Raw genomic sequence first — 17,133 nt, 5'->3', positions numbered from 1 at the left:
AGCAGACCCCCGTGACCCTGTAGTTAGGCTACAGCGGGTTGGATTAATTACAAAGTACCTTCTCATAGATTGAGCATTGCATATGTTAACGCTAAATATGCGGAAGTCTCTGCGGATTACTAAGATTTCAACCCCATCTTAGACAGGTGGCACAACTAGCAAAAAATAAAAAATAAATACAAATAAAAAATAATGGGGTCCACTGTGGAAATTATGCACATCTTTTCTTTTATTATAAAGGCAGACGCTGTTGAATGGCTGATTATTCATCATTAAATATAATTATGTCATGAACATTTAATAAAATGTGATAAGAGAGCAGAATAAGTCCAGTTATTACTGGAGGTCCCTAAACTGATCAACGTTTTTAAAGTATAATTTTCGTCAAGTAAAAATACATATTATTGATTCTATTATTAGAAAATGTACGTGCATGAACTGATGTATTAATTAATTCACATTGGTCAGTGCAACATTGTGCACGTTAAGTACTCGGCCTAACCACAAGGCGGCGCCACAACACGTAGCGCGAGCACGTGGCCAGGTGCTCTTGGGTCCTGGCGCGCTGATCGGCTCATTTCTGGATTCTGCCAGATGCATTAGACTAAGCTAAGCATCCCCCTACTCAAATTCACGTGAAGTGCAGAGGTGAACCTTCGAAATCAAAGACCCGGTTAAGCCAACTTTACCCAATTTAAAGGATCCAGATTTAAGGCGTGTATTGGCTTTTAGATGAGATAATATTGATTGGATTATTAGTTTGTCCCTCATGTTGGTTTTCCCATTAGCGTCGGAAAACGCTGCTCCTCAGGTCAGACTTCATGGTTTTTTGGTGAAGATCGGTTTCAGCATTCGCGTCAATCGATTTGAAGTTTGACTTCAGTAAAATGAAAACGGTGGGGTGGGGGTTTACCACATCCCAGTTAAAAATAGTGGCGAAAAATGAATAGCAAAAAACGAGAAGTTCCGATTAGATCTGTACTCGTTCTGATTATAAAGAGGGCGTGGTTTATGCAAATGACCCAATTTTACTTCTAGCAGTCGTTTCTGGACGTAGAAAAGAGCCAATGGCGTCATTTCCTTTATTATGATGATTCAGAAACCAACCCGTTTGAGCTCAGTTGTTCACCCGTGGCAGAAAGAGTAATCTTGGGCCTAATTGACAAAGCTAATAATGAGTGACAGGTGGGATTCCCCAGGGGCGCCACGCCACGCCCATCAATCCCGTCTCCACGCCCACTGCGGACTGTCCTTTTTCGCTAGGCTGGCTGAGTCAAGCGGAGTGCAGGTGAGCTGCGGCGAAAAAAAGTGGAGTCGGCAGCAGGTCAGTTCATTTTTATGGAATTTATGTGTCGATGGAAACGCTGCTTTTTGTTTTGTTTTTTTTTTGACTTGACATAAGCGTCTGTCTTAAAGTTACAGCCGAATGCGTCTGCGCTTCCCGTAGACTTTTAGATCATCTTGGGCCGGGATTCATTGCACTGTGCCGCCGTGCTAGAAACTTGCCTGTCCGCGGATCCAAGCGAGAGGGATTTGCTTTGTAACCGAAGCAACCCACCCCCGGGGAAAACAACTCCCCTCACTTGGCCGCTCGGCGATCTCTCGTACTTTCTCGAAATGTGTTTTTGAAGCCGCGGCGTGAACACCTGCAGTGTAGCCTATGAAGGTCAGTCCGGCATGCGGTGAGCTCACGTGAACCGGCCCGGGGTGCCGCTGGTATTGACAGAAGGATCGATTTGAGGCGGAGGATGGCACCTCGTCAGCCGGGTGTTCCCAATCGGAATACAGTAGTGCTGCTGTGGTCGCTGCGGTATGTGGTCTGTTTACATTCGGTAACCGACACGTTTCATTTGACATGAAGTTCCAGGTCAAGCCCCCTGTGCCAGTTTCCCAATGCCTAGCATGCCACTTTTGCCTGTCACCCGACCGGCTTTGCACCTGAGTGGCAGCCTCATGACATGCCGGGGGGATTTTATTTCTCGACTGTCCTGCTTACGTCTGATTTATTTATTTATTTTTATCCACCCTAAAATAGCACTAAAAAAGGGGTCAAGATAACTAGATATGAACCGCACAATTTAATATGTTAAAGAAAATGACCCATGAAATAAATGCATGAGGATTCTGAAAGGTAGATGTTTACCATGAGGGACAAGTGCCAGCATGGCCTAGATTAGACTCGCTCCGTGACACATTTGTACTCAAAGTATGGTGTGTGTGATGGCGCAGGGGTTGGCATTGCTGCCCAGCAGCTCCAGGAGACTGAGCTCAAATCTGCCGTTTTCTGTATGTCGTGTGCCCCTCATATTTGCATTCACTTTTATTTTTTTTTTTTGAATCCCCCAAACGTGTAGATTGCATCGATCAGGTGCACTAAAAGTGCCATCCTGAGTGACACCTGCACAACTTGTGATAGACTGGCACCTTGTCGAGGTTGGCTGTCTGCCATACCCTCTGTTCAGTTGGAATGTGTGCAACCCCTAAAATTTACATTAAGTTGAGGTGAAAATACTAAAAGTGGCTCCTGCATATTATAATATGTGATAACGACAATGGATGGATGGTTGGATATATTAATATATTGGGTGGCGTTTTGGCATATGATGTGCTTGGACTACTTTTAATGAAGGCATGTAGGTAGACAGAATTTTGTCTCCGTCTTTTTACAGAATCTCTTTAAATACACAGATAGATAAAGCTCTATACACAAACACACACCAAGCGACTGAAAACAAAGGAGACACTGAGGCACCATATTGGGCATATTGCTGTTGGTATAATAATAATAATATGGGCTGGCGCCCTGCCCGGGGTTTGTTTCCTGCCTTGCTCCTAATCCAGCCATTATCCAACCCGCTATATCCTAACTACAGGGTCACGGGGGGTCTGCTATTGCCAAAACAGGGCACAAGGAAGGGTGCCAGCTCACCACAGGGCACACACACCAGAGACAATTTAGGATCGCCAATGCACCTGACTTGCATGTCTTTGGACTGTAGGAGGAAACCGGAGCACCCGGAGGAGAACATGCAAAGTCCACGCAGGGAGGACCCGGGAAGCTCCTTACTGCGAGGCAGCTACCCACTGTGCCACCGTGCCACCCGAGTTGGATAATGGATGGATAATAATAATACATTTTATTTATATAGCGCCTTGAGCATGGGATATGTAACATTGGATACAAATGTTTTCCTGAATAGAACAGTGAAACATCTAACAAAGCATTTAAATAGAATAAAGGACAGTAAACCAGAGTAAAATACTAAAAGAAAAACCTAACAAATAACCTCATTTGTGATATACGGCAACAGACACACAAATTATCCTGAGTACCCGCACAGAGAGGTAAACTAAAAGAAATGTTAAGTTAAAAGCCTTCCTGAACACGAGTTTTGATGAATGAATGGAGTCGGCTGACCTGATTAATTTCGAACTCTGGGCACTCGCTATGGAGCTCAAGGCAGGTTAGTGTGGGCACAACAAGACTGGCAGAATCGGAGGACCTTAGTGGGCGGGCAGGCGCATCGTGATGGAGGAGGTCACTGATGTCGGCCATTTAAAGCTTTGTAGGATTTTACATTCGGTTCTGTAAGACGCAGGGAGCCAGAGAAGGCAGAGCAGGATGGGTGTGATGTGCCCGCTGTTGTTGGTTTGAGTGAGGAGCAGCTGGGTTTTGAATAAGCTGGAGCTGCGATGTAAGATTAGAAGGGGCACCTGCCAGCAGCGAGTTACAATAATCGATACGGGATGTGATAAAGGAGAGGAAGGAGCGAACACGGGATACGTGACGGAGGTGAAAGGAAGAAAGTTTCTTAATGTGATTTATGGGGAGGAATCAAAAATGACACCAAGGTTCCTTACATCAGAAGAAGGTCTGATGAGCTCATTTTATTAAGTTGCCCTTTAGTCCCAATTTACAGGAGTTCGGATTTGTTGCAATTTAATTTTAAAGAGTTCTGCTCCATCCAGGTTTTAATTTCACTGAGGCAGGTAGTGAGCTGTGAAAGCTCTGATGAAGTTTGCCTTTTAACACTGAAGTATCGTCTGCATAAAAATGATAACCCAGTCCATAGCTGCGACTAATATGGCCGAGGGAAAGCACATAAACAGAGAAGAGAAGAGAAGAGGGCCGAGGACGGAGCCCTGAGGAGCTCCTTGTGTGATTGGCACCGAGCTGGATCTCCTATCAATCGGATAAAGGAGCCCCCTTAACATTTCATGATGCGCGTCTCCTGAAAGTCCTCAGTGTTGGTGTGCCACAGGGAGCGGACATGCAGCATTGTTCATAATGGCACTCGGGTTTTGTTTTTATCCACTCGTAAATTTATCCCTGAAACAAATCCATTTGGCGGGTCCATGAACCTGAAACTTGAAGACTTTCTTTACCTGCTTTTTCAGGGTAGTGTTGCCAACCCAACAAACGGGAACAACCCCTGGTTAGGCCATCACAGGGGGCACGGACCCCCCGTGTGCACTGCAGGACCAGCACGTCTTTGGACTGTGGAAGGAAACCCGTGGTGGGCACAGAAAGGACAGGAAAGCAAACTCAATGCAGGGCGGCCCTGTGATGTAACCCTGCTCTTCTCACTACCACTGTGCCCCCGAAGCTGTGCTCCCAACTTTACTGGTTCTTTCCTTGAAATTTGTAAGTGTTTTTATTTAATCAATGACATTCTACACAATTATGAAGATTTATCAATTAAGAATATGAATAAAAACACAACGCTACTGTGGCTTAGGGCGGCACGGTGGCGCAGTGGGTAGTGCTGCTGCCTCGCAGTTAGGAGACCCGGGTTTGCTTGTTCTCCCCATGTCTGCGTGGGTTTCCTCCCACAGTCCAAAGACCTGCAGGTTAGGGGCATTGCTGATCCTAAATTGTCCTGTGTGTGTGTGTGTGTGGTGTGTGTGTGTGCCCTGCGGTGGCCTGGCACCCTGCCCAGGGTTTGTTTCCTGCCTTGCACCCTGTGCTGGCTGGGATTGGCTCCAGCAGACCCCCGTGACCCTGTAATTAGGATATAGCGGGTTGGATAATGGATGGATGGTTTCTTTCTCATTATCCGTTCCTCTTTTGACTTCAAAGCCCGTGTCATCTCTGACAGTGGGTATGTCCTGTCATTTAAATCAAACCAGGGGCACAGGGTGGGCGGTGGAGCACTGAAGTCTGTCCCTGCCAGCGCCATGTGTACAAGGCATTAACTCTGCTCGACTACCTTATCAAAACGGGTACTGACAAGGTGACCCAACAGTGCAAGGTGAACATCGTCACCATCCAGACACTCGGGGTCTGTCATTATATTGACCGAGGTGGGAAGACCGGGGCATCAATGTGAGAGAAAAGACCATCTCGGGCCAAATTAGTGTCTCCAGCGGGAGAGGAGCCACGCAGACACGGGGAGGACATGCCAACGTCCTGCAGCAACACCCCTGCTCTCCTAACTGCAAAGCGGCAGTGCTACCACTGTGCCCGCCGTGCCACCCATTTGTGGGTAGGCGTTCCACAAATCTTCAAAAACTCCTCCTTTGCTACCCTTGCCAGACTCGTTCTCTCTTAGTAGCGCAGGCTTTCAGGCTCTCCTTCTTACCTTTCTATGTGAAATACATTAAGTGAGAAAAAAGGAAGGAAGGAAGGGTTACGAAAATCTTTCCTTTCAGCTCTTTACCCACATGATTACGTAGTGCAGGTCACTACCCATTGCCCATTGCTAGCTGGCACGTGTACCAGAATGAAGTTGACAGGCAACGCTGGCAGACAATTCTTAACATCTTGGCTGAAGTGGAGGGCGGCTTGTTGGCGCTTTAACTCTGCTATGTCCGCTCATTCTCGTACCCTAAGGATCTCATCCAAATGATTTGAAGGCCAAAATGGAGGAGTAATTCTCAGTCCTTCACTTTTTTCTCTTCACTTTCCTTCACTTAAGTATTTAATTAAACCCAATAGTGCCTGATAAATACACACCGAGGTGTAAACGGTAACCCGCTAAATGGAGAAATGCTGGCATTTCAGCTAAAGCTTCAAATGTGAGTCGGGCGGTAATGCCAACCTCTCCCTGAAAAAAAAAATCATGCTTTTTTGTATTTTTCTTTAAACTGGACAAGCTCAGATGTACAAATCTTAGTAGATGGGCAGCAAAAAACGAGTGTGTGCTTCAAACCATTAATGAAGGCAAAGGGGTTGATAAACTTGAAATGAAATCACACATATTTACCAAAAAAAGGCGCTCTGAACAAAGTCACGCTGTTTGAACGTAACAAATGTGCCCCACCTCAGGAGGAGGAGGAGAAAGAAGACCACCCGTGACCCCCTCATCAGCCGGCTTTTTGTACTGAAACACGCTGAAGACTCTCACGGTTGGTTTGAGTTTCGTGTCGCCAGTCTTCAGGCAAAGCCCCGTGCCCCCGCTGCTAGGGCCAGGGTGCCCCCTTCTGCCGTGCGAGCCCATCGAGCTTCGCTGAAGCGTTGGAACAGGGGACGGCCATTGGGAGGGAGGCGACATGTTAGATGTTGGTTGGATATGCAAGTAAGAATTTCACTGTTCTCTGTACACATTAGATTAGACCAGGGGTCCTCAATTCCAGTCCTGGAGGGCCGCAGTGGCTGCAGGTTTTTGTTCTAACCCGGTTGCTCAATTAGAAAGCCATTCTTGCCAATAATTTCATTTCACGGCTTGTTGGCGCTTTAACTCTGCTGTGTCAGCTCATTCTCGTAGCCTAAAAGATCTCATCCAAATGATTTGAAGGCCAAAATGGACGAGTAATTCTCAGTCCTTCACTTTTTTCTCTTCACTTTCCTTCCAAGTATTTAATTAAACCCAATAGTGCCTGATAAACACACAATGGTAACGAGCTAAACGGAGAAATGCTGGTCTCTCTTGTATGTTATTATTAATTAGGAGCAATTTAAAAAACACAAATACAGCAGTTTAAGACGAAAATAAGCAATAAGGGGTCTAAATCTTAACAAGCGAGACCACTGAAGTGAAGCAGGAGTGTCACAAAGGGCTTCTTATTAAGCAATTGGGTTGAAACAAAAACCAGCAGCCACTGCAGCCCTCGAGGACTGAATCTGCTCAGCCCTGGAAACTCGACCTGCTGCAAAGGCTTGTGGGAGTCGCCTTGGTCATGTAACAGAATGGGCTGATGGGCGTGTCTTTGTCATTTTGGTGTGGCGTGTGTGTGTGTGTTTCATCCTCTGTCAGCTCTCACATATTTTCCCTAAAGCTAATAGATGCACACGTGTCTTTCCTCCATTTGAGTTTCCTGTTTGTTTTTTTTCCTTCATTTTCTCTCATTTTGTCTTTTTTCAGGTTTCTCGAGCGCCACAAGCTGGAACTGCAGAAAAACGTTTAGAGTTTTTTTTTTTTTGCTGTTGTTCATCTCCCATCTCGAATAATGAACAGTGGGCTCTTGGAAATCTAACGTTTGGCCCCTGACTATTCTTGCCGGCTACTGAATTCCACACGGGACAGGTTGTCAAAATGACGACCTCCGCTCTGCGACGCCAGGTGAAGAACATCGTTCACAACTATTCAGAGGCAGAAATTAAAGTACGGGAGGCCACTTCCAATGACCCATGGGGTCCCTCCAGTTCACTGATGTCCGAGATTGCTGACCTGACCTTCAATATGGTAGCCTTTACGGAAGTGATGGGCATGATTTGGAAACGGCTCAATGACCATGGAAAGAACTGGCGCCACGTGTACAAGGCATTAACTCTGCTCGACTACCTTATCAAAACGGGCTCCGATAAGGTGACCCAACAGTGCAAGGAGAACCTCGTCACCATCCAGACACTCCGGGACTTTCAGTATATTGACCGAGATGGGAAAGACCAGGGCATCAATGTGAGAGAGAAGGCCAAGCAGCTTGTGGCGCTCATCCGGGATGAAGAACGCCTGAGGCAGGAACGCGGCCATGCACTGAAGACCAAGGAGCGCATGTCTACTATGGCCATGAGCATTGGTGGTGGTGGTGGTAGTGGTGGTCATACCAGCTATCCGAGTCGGCGTTCCAGCCAGCCCACGATGTCATCCCTGTATGGAGAGGAGTTTGGAAGGTCAAGAGGTTCACCTTCTTCTTACAACTGTAAGTATTTTGCTTTATTTATTTATTTATTTTTTAGCCCTGGCTTCACAAAGCAGAGGGTATGCAGTTTGAACCTTTAAATTGTTCCAAGGGTCTTCAGTGCTTGATGTTGATGTTTAACTAGGAAGTTTGCCCCCCTTTTATTAGAAATTTCTGGATGCCAAGAACTTTCTCTGTGTCTCTCCTAGCAGATCCTAAGAAACCCTTTGCTTCTGCAGGAATAGATAGATAGATAGATAGATATTTTATTAATCCCAAGGGGTAATTCCCATACTCCAGCAGCAGCATACTGATAAAGAACAATATTAAATTAAAGAGCGATAACAATGCAGGTATAACAGACGATAACTTTGAATAATGTTAGCATTTACTGACCCCGGGTGGAATTGAAGAGTCGCATAGTTTGGGGTCTCCTCAGTCTGTCAGTGGTGCAGGATGGTGACAGCAGTCTGTCTGTTGCTGAAGCTGCTCCTCTGTCTGGAGATGATCCTGTTCAGTGGATTCTCCATGATTGACAGGAGTCTGCTCAGCGCCCGTCACTCTGCCACGGATGTCAGACTGTCCAACTCCGTGCCTACAATAGAGCCTGCCTTCTTCACCCTTTTCTCCGGGTGTGAGGCGTCCCTCTTCTTTATGCTGCCTCCCCAGCACACCACCGCGTAGAAGATGGCGCTCACCACAACCGTCTGATAGAACATCTGCAGCATCTTATTGTAGTGCAGATGTTGAAGGACGCCAGCCTTCTAATGAAGTATATTCTGCTCTGTCCTCTCTTACACAGATCATCAGTATTGGTAGTCCAGTTTATCATCCAGCTGCACTCCCAGGTATTTATAGGTCTGCACCCTCTGCACAGTCACCTCTGATGATCACGGGGTCCATGAGGGGCCTGGGCCTCCTAAAATCCACCACCAGCTCCTTGGTCTTGCTGGTGTTCAGTTGTAGATGGTTTGAGTCGCACCATTTCACAAAGTCTTTGATTAGGTTCCTATACTCCTCCTCCTGCCCACTCCTGATGCAGCCCACCATAGCAGTGTCATCAGTGAACTTTTGCACGTGGCAGGACTCCGAGTTGTATTGGAAGTCTGATGTATGTTGGCTGAACGGGACCGGAGAAAGTCCAGTCCCTCTGCGGCTCCTGTGCTGCTGACCACAATGTCAGACCTGCAGTTCCCGAGACGCACATATTGAGGTCTGTCTGTAAGATAGTCCGTGATTCATGGCACCAGGTGTGAATCTACTCCCATCTCAGTCAGCTTGTCTCTAAGGAGCAGAGGTTTGATGGTGTTGAAGGCGCTAGAGAAGTCCAGAAACATAATTCTTGCAGCACCACTGCCTCTGTCCAAGTGGGAGAGGGATCAGTGTAGCATATAGATGATGGCATCCTCCGCTCCCACCTTCTCCTGGTATGCGAACTGCAGAGGGTCAAGGGCGTGGTGGACCAGTGGCCTCAGGTGGTGAAGCAGCAGCCTCTCCATGGTCTTCATCACATGTGACAGGCCTGAAGTCATTCAGCTCACCAGGATGTGATACCTTTGGGACTGGGGTGATGCAAGATGTTAGTGAAAGCAAAAACCAAGAATGTATAATTAAAGGAAAAGCAAGCACTGTTATGAGAGCACATCCATCCATCCAACCCGCTATATCCTAACTACAGGCTCACGTATTTTCTGCGTCTCACGTATTTATTTAATTTATTTTGTAAATGACCACACTTGATTTAAGTTTTACACATCGTGAAAATGTCTATAACAAGCACTTTATATAGCAAAACATGCCAATTAAATTCAAACACAGTTGTAAGCAGGACAGGACATGAGCACACCACGAGAAAACATGAAATGCTCCGAATAAAAATAAGGACGCACCTTCAGAACATAATAAAAGAAGACATCTTTATAATCAAACTGGCCTGCTTCCCAGTTAGTTAATCACAACATCCAGCCATTTTCCAACCCGCTAGATCCTAACTACAGGGTCACGGGGGGTCTGCAGGAGCCAATCCCAGCCAACACAGGGCGCAAGGCAGGAAACAAACCCCGGGCAGGGCGCCAGCCTGGGCCGGTTCTAGACAGGCATATATGAGGGGGCAGACAGAAATGTGAAGGGGGCACATGGTGGCGACGGAAGCGGAAAAGGGGTGGGGTGGTGGTGGTGGTGTGGGTGCTCTGGATTACTGTTTTTGTCATGTCATTGGATTGTACTTTGTCAGGCCTCTGCCCTAAGACCTGTCCAACTTGGGTGCCCCACCTGAAGACTAAGCTTCTGCTGGTGTAGCTCTTAGGGTCACTGAGGCACGCAAACCCCCTGACCACAAGGCAATCCCTCAGGAGGAAAACTGAAAAATAAAACAACAAAAAATAAAATAAAATATTCCTCATCAGATTATAACAACTAAAAACAAAACATTTACCTTAATTGGATGGCCTAATTCTCAAATATATTTGCAAAATAAGGTAAGAATAAAATAAGACCTCTCAATATAACCAATATTTACAAAACTAAAAGGGTTGGCATAGTAATTAAAAAAAAATTCATCATGTCTTTTCCTACAATTCTCAAACTAATTTGTAGAACACAACAGATTTAGAAGAGAACATTTGAACTTTTTATCTTGTTTTCAGCTTGTTTGTTTTGTAAGCCACTGAACTCTCTGTTTGTAACTCAGCAGCTCCGCTCTCCTTTCTCCTCAATCCACTCTACAACAACAGTCTCCTGTTTCCCTTTGCAAAACTCTTCCAAATTCATCATATCCAAGTTATTTGCTATGGACTTCTCATGGGCCAAGATCACCAAATTCCTCTTTCTTTTATGTAACGTGGTGTGACGATAGGGGGTTAGGACCCGTGACAAAGTGGAGAAGGAAGTCTCACACGATGCTAAAGACACACCAATGACCAGGGCTGTTACATGCAACTCGGGAAAGGCTTCGTTGTACTCCTGCAGGACTTTACACACAGTGGACAGGTCTGTTTCCTTTGAACATTTTTGAGCAGCATCTGTTTTGCCACAAGAACTTCATTTTCAGACTTACAACATCTGCTACAGTGCCAGCCATCACAGCCAGAGGGTGCAACAGGGTGGGATCTAGAAATGCTAGATTTGGGTGCAAGACTAGATATGGCTCTCATCAAGGTCAATATTCTTGTGTGAAAATCTAGTTTCCATTTCTGAAATGGCCCTGTCAAGGATGTTGAGCAGGGATCTTTTCAGAGACTGATGGGGGGAAATGGTAGGGTCACCAGAGTCTGTATGGCCCAAAGTTGAGAGCACAACACTTTGACCCAGGTGTTTGCTCATTGTTCTCCTTCTCTTTGTTGGATGTGACTCATCCTCAGCAGGAGATGACACTCCCCAACAGTCATCCTCACGGATGTTTTTTAAGGAGTCCAGTGCTGCACTAACAACCTCAGAAGCACTGCACAGATCAACTGACTGAGACTGTAGAATAGCATTTGCTGGTTTCAAGACACCAAGCACCCGCACTGGGAACTTTCCAATCTCAAAGAAGTGATGCCTCTTAATTTGGCATAGCAGGCCTGATGCCTCGGTGCACAGGTCAACTGCAGCATCATCATCCTCTGTCATCTCAGATAGGATACTAAGGATTTGTTCTTGATTGTCCACAGTGCACCTTGTCACCTCATAGTGGCTTGTCCATCTGATCTCAAGCAGCCTTTTTAGACAAGGTGCATCATGTTTATTGAGCACATAGTGGTGGTGAAAAAGTTGTAGAGTGAACTAGATAGGCTAAAAATTTTTGCACACGGCTCACTCTGCATGGCATGCACAACCACTAAGTGCAGTTGGTGGTTGTAGCAGTGGATGTATGGGACATATCTGTCAAGCCTCTTTTGGAGCAGAGCTTGTACCCACCTCTAACCCCACTCATCACAGAAGCCCCATCATAACACTGGCTAAGTATACTGTCAGCACTGTAGCCAGCATCAGAAAGGTGTAACAGGATCTCAGAGGTGATGTACTCTGCATCAAGTTGTTGCAAGTCAAGCAACCCAATAAGATGCTCCTCTGGCATGGAATTTCTGACAAACCGTATTATCACAGACACATTTTCCACATTGCACCTATCCCTGGTCCCATCACTTTTGAGGCAAAACCCTGCAGAATCAGCACTTTCATATTTTTCCTGACCTCTCCAAGCACCATGTCAGCCAGTGTTTGGATAATTTCATTTTGGATATCCTTAGATGTGTATTTTGCATTTTTGGGATACCCTTAGCAATGCTTGCTAGCTTCTCATCCTTCTCTAAGGTATATTCCATCAGTTTTAGAAAAATACCTGAAGCAATGTCATCATCATTACCCACTGCATCATGTCTCAAGGTTTCTGCAGTCCCACGGAGCCCCAACTCATTTACACAGAGAAACCTTATAGCACTACCAATACTCTTGACATAGTAATGTTTTTTTTCAAGTTGTGTTTTACCAACCAACATTGAATCCACAGTCCCCCTGTGGCCTCTCTGCTTTATGCTCAGTCCAGATGGTTGAAGCATGCACATGGTTGTGGCTGGACACATGCTCTGTAGCCCCTTGTCTCGATCAAGTGCTGCTTTCCAGTTGTTAAAACCAGTTAAGGTAAAAACTACATCCCTCTCATTAACAGTGCTGCCATATTTCCGACAGGGGAAACAGAAGCATGCATCCCGCACAACAGAGTACTCCAGCCATGGTCGTGTGCGGTACCAGGCAGGATTGAATGATCTTAATGTTGTACCACCAAATACACGTTTGGGGTAACTACCCAGTATTGGCTGGGATGGGTATTGCCATTTAAGTCACTGGGTAGCTGAGCGGGTTGTTTTGGGGCAGCAATTGTTGGCAGAGGTACAGGAGAAGCAGTGCCTGTTGATGCCACAGGAGTAGACATGCCAGCTGATGTCTCTGATGTACCAGCAGCAGCATCATTGCTACTGCTATTGGTACAGGCAGGAGCAGCGCCACACTTTTTAAAAGCTTGGAAAAAAGGATGCATCTCACAGCATTAACTTTCCCTTTGTGAGCTGCTGGAAGCTGGGGAGGAAAGTGAATAATCTTTACTAAAATCGCTGGGATTACATCAGCATATGAAACGAGAAAACTGTTGAGTGCAGACTAGTTGAAAGCTGGGGTGGGGCTTTGTGTCGGGGTCTGACAGACAGACACAGGTCCTCCAGTCGGCTCTATGTAGCAGACAGGCTCAGAGTGGTGCTTGTGGGATCGAGAAAGAAACACTTCTCTACCAGACTGAAACTGTGAGAAGAACACTGGACTAGTCCCCCATTGACTGTACAAATATAGATGTATTTTTTAGTTGTTGTTAATTATCTCACGAGTCGCTATGATTGATGACAGAGATTTGCTGCTTCCTCAAAGCCTCCCGCCGTTGCGCAGCTCATTTTGCTCTGCCCTGCCTACTGAGAAACCTGACACCGGGTCATTTGCATACTAACAGTGATTGGATGTTTAGCTGGGGGGAGGGTGAGTGGGGGATCTCTGCCGAGTTCTGTGTGAGCCTGCGGACAAAAAAAGCACGGAGGGAAAGAGCGAACAAGAGGTGAAACCTACCATCTCATTTGTGCCTTTTCCAGTGGATTTTTCAGCTACTGTAGTAAATCTTGTCCATATTCAGTTTGTGGCAATCTATTATTTTCTTTCTAAACCTCTAAAAGTTTGATAAGGGGTTAAGGGGGCAGGACGTTTATTTAAGGGGGCATTGCCTCCTCTTGCCCCAGCGTAGAGCCGGCCCTGGCACCAGCCCACCACAGGGCACACAGTAGGGACAATTTAGAATCGGAAATCCACCTAACCTGGATGTCTTTGGACTGTGGGAGGAAACCCACGCAGACACGAGGAGAACATGCAAACTCCACGCAGGTAGGACCTGGGAAGCGAACCCTGATGGGTCTCCCAACTGCGAGGCAGCAGCACTATATGAGAGCACATATCGGAAGAAATAACGAACATATTCTAAATGAAAGAGTGATATTTCATGAGCATATCAGGAGCTTATTGAATACTCGGCCCATTGTTATAAAGGTTACTGGAGATGAGTTGTAATGGAGATCGGCACAACCTTGTGGACCCCAGTCGCACTCTGATACAGTCATGTGAAAAAGTTTGGGAACCCCTTGTAATGCTTTGGATTTTTGTTTCTCATTGGCTGAGCTTTCAAAGCAGCAACTTCTTTTTCATATCTGACATGCTTTATGGACACAGTAGGATTTCAGCAGTGACATTAAGATTAGTGGATTAACAGAAAATATGTGATATGCATCATAACAAAATTAGACAGGAGAACCCCAACAGAGATATGACATCAGTACTTAGTTGAGCCTCCTTTTGTTCCTTTGAGCCTCTCGACGCTGTCCTCCTGTAGCCTGTGATGAGTGTCTGGACTCTGATGGAGGGATTTCTGACCCCATTCTTCATACAAAATCTCTCCAGTTCAGTTCAATTTGATGGACAGCCTGCTTCAAATCATCCCATAGATTGTTGATGATATTCAAGTCAGAGGACTGTGACGGCCATTCCAGAACATTGTACTTCTTCCTCTGCATGAATGCCTTTGTAGATTTCCAACTGTGTTTTGGGTCATTGTCTTGTTGGAATATCCAACCCCTGCTTAAGTACCTTCAACTTTGTGACTGATGTTTGAACATTATCCTGAAGAACTGGTTGATGTTGGGTTGAATTCATCCGACCCTCGACTTAAACGAGGGCCCCAGTCCCTGAACTGGCCACACAGTATGATGGGACCTCCACCAATTTGACAGGAGGTAGCAGGTGTTTTTCTCTGAATGTGGTGTTCTTCTTCCGCCATGCAAAGCGCTTTTTGTTCTGTCCAAATAACTCCATTTGTGTCTCATCAGTCCAAAGCACTTTGTTCCAAAATGTATCTGGCTTGTCTAAATGAGCATTTGATACAACAAGCGACTGTTTGTGGTGTGAGTGCAGAAAGGACTTCTCTCTCATCACCCTGCAATACAAATGTGCTGAGTTGTAGAACGATGTACAGATACACCATCTGCAGCGAGATGTTCCTGCAGGTCTTTGGAGGTGATCTGTGGGTTGTCTGTAGCCATTCTCACAATCCTGCTCATAGAATCCGCGGGTCCTAGAAACTAAATTGAAATGTCGAGATGTCAAGTAATTGAAAGGAACAACTCTGGGCAAGGGATGAGGGTCTATCTCTGAGAGTTTCTGTTTCTTTCATTTTGCCGACGTGCTCACCTGTGTTGTCAGTCGGTGGCTAAGCGAGTTTCTCTCTCCAGGAGGTTTCGTTTTGCTGATGAGTTTGCATCACTTGTGCATTAACACCGGGAGGAAAAGTCAAAGGGATTTGGTTATGTTGTTGTGCTCACCTCACTCGTGTATTAGCGGCGAAGCGAGGGACTCTTTCTTTGAAGATTCCGTTGTGCCGATGTGCTTAGTCGCTAATAGACAAGCAAGGCGAACGAGTTTGTTTCCTCGGAGGTGGAGCCCTTACCCCCGACTCCATTTCTCACTTTCTGGCCAGACAGACGGACACACACACTCACTTCCACATGTAGACGTTAATACATAAGGTAACGTTACACTTGTATCCTATTTCTAATTTAAAGTTCAACTATAACTTGCCAGTTTTTAATTTACCTTTTTTGTGACTTCTCTTTCTTGGGATACCCATATTGACTGAAGCTGACTAAGCCAATATAGAATTTCTCTCATTCTTAAGTTATTTTAAAAACTAGGGGGCTCTGCCCCCTTCTCGCTTTGCTCACCCACCCCCAGGCGGGCGCTGTGTGCCAGCCACTTCGTGTCTCTGCCGCTCGCGTATGTGGATTTCACTTTCACCAAACAACAAATTCTCGTGGAAACACCTCTTCATTGGGAAGAAACACTGATGGCCACATGAATTAGACGATCTACAAGTCTTCAAGTTTAAAGCCGAACAATACATACAACTACCTACTTCTGTCATATCACCCATGTCCATATATTCGATCTCGTTTCGCTGATCTGTTATTTCACAGAGTAATTTTCGCTTGTTTGTGCTAATGCGATCTTTACTATCAGTTTATTGAGACTTTTTTGAATTTTACTACTTTCATAATCTGATTGTGTTTCGCACCAACGTTTTTGAGCCTCTTTACGACGTTCTACTTTGTCTTCTACTGTTGGTCTTTTATTTCTGACCCCGCTTGGAGCTGAGAGCTCAGGAACTGTGTCCGACAGTAGCATTCACACGAATGAGAAGTGAGTGGACCGTGGGCAATGTGTGTCAGCCACTTCGTGTCTCTGCCGCTCGCGTATGTGGATTTCACTTCACCAAGCAACAAATCTTTTAATTCTCGCAGATACGCCTCTTCATTGGGAAGAAGCACTACTTGTCCCTGATGGCGACACGAATTAGACGATCTACAAGTCTCTGACTTAAAGTTTAAAGCTGAACGAAATCTACATACTTCTGTCATATCGCCCATGTCCATATATTTGATCTCTTTTTTGCTGTTCCGTTATTTTACGAGTAATTATTTCTGTTTGTTAGCGCTAATGCGATCTTTTTACTATCAGAGACATTAGAATTTTAGTACTTTCATAATCTCTAACCTGCTCTGCATGTGTATCGCACCAACGTTTTTGAACCTCTTTACGATGTTCTACTTTGTCTTCTACTTTTTGTCTTTTATTTCCGACCCCGCTTGGAGCTGTGAGCGCAGGAACTGTCTCTGACAATAACAATCACGCGAATGAGAAGTGAGTGGACCGTGGGCGTGGCTGTCAATGTTTGAGAGGAGGGCGGGACTTGTCAAAATCTTTTGGCAAAAAGCCTCATTTTCACGGGACCTGAAATGATCTCCGAGAGTCTCGTCTCAGGATTTCCTTTTATAATAGAGAGATTATATATTCTGTGTATGTATATGTAATCATCTTGCATATAATATGCGTGGGTGTGTGATCAAGCATATACAGGAGTATATGTCTCTCTATTATAAAAAAAAAATCTTGGGAGGGAGACAAGACGTGATCTTCTTGGAAGACATTCTGAGGTCACGTGAGACAAGGCAG

The 17,133-nt window shown here is 45.6% G+C and overlaps 1 protein-coding gene across 3 annotated transcripts in view; it reads left to right on the top strand.

Moving 5' to 3' along the window:
- Positions 1 to 1,114: 1,114 nt before the first annotated feature.
- LOC120517336 (epsin-3-like) overlaps positions 1,115 to 17,133 on the top strand; it is a 40,359-nt gene continuing 24,340 nt past the window's right edge. Inside the window, exons 1-3 of one of the 3 annotated variants that reach the window (XM_039739571.1) lie at positions 1,115 to 1,324; positions 4,399 to 4,645; positions 7,305 to 8,082. In XM_039739571.1, the coding sequence (XP_039595505.1) occupies positions 7,476 to 8,082 (607 nt within the window). In that variant the 5' untranslated portion in view covers positions 1,115 to 1,324; positions 4,399 to 4,645; positions 7,305 to 7,475. The remainder of the gene's footprint in view (positions 1,325 to 4,398; positions 4,646 to 7,304; positions 8,083 to 17,133) is intronic. The other 2 variants (XM_039739570.1, XM_039739572.1) reach the window with 2 other exon arrangements.

The sequence above is a fragment of the Polypterus senegalus genome, chromosome 17, assembly GCF_016835505.1.
Source record: "Polypterus senegalus isolate Bchr_013 chromosome 17, ASM1683550v1, whole genome shotgun sequence".
Taxonomy (NCBI): Eukaryota; Metazoa; Chordata; class Cladistia; order Polypteriformes; family Polypteridae; genus Polypterus; species Polypterus senegalus.
The sequence above is the reverse complement of the archived record's forward strand: the minus strand, read 5'-3'. Positions and strand labels throughout refer to the sequence as shown.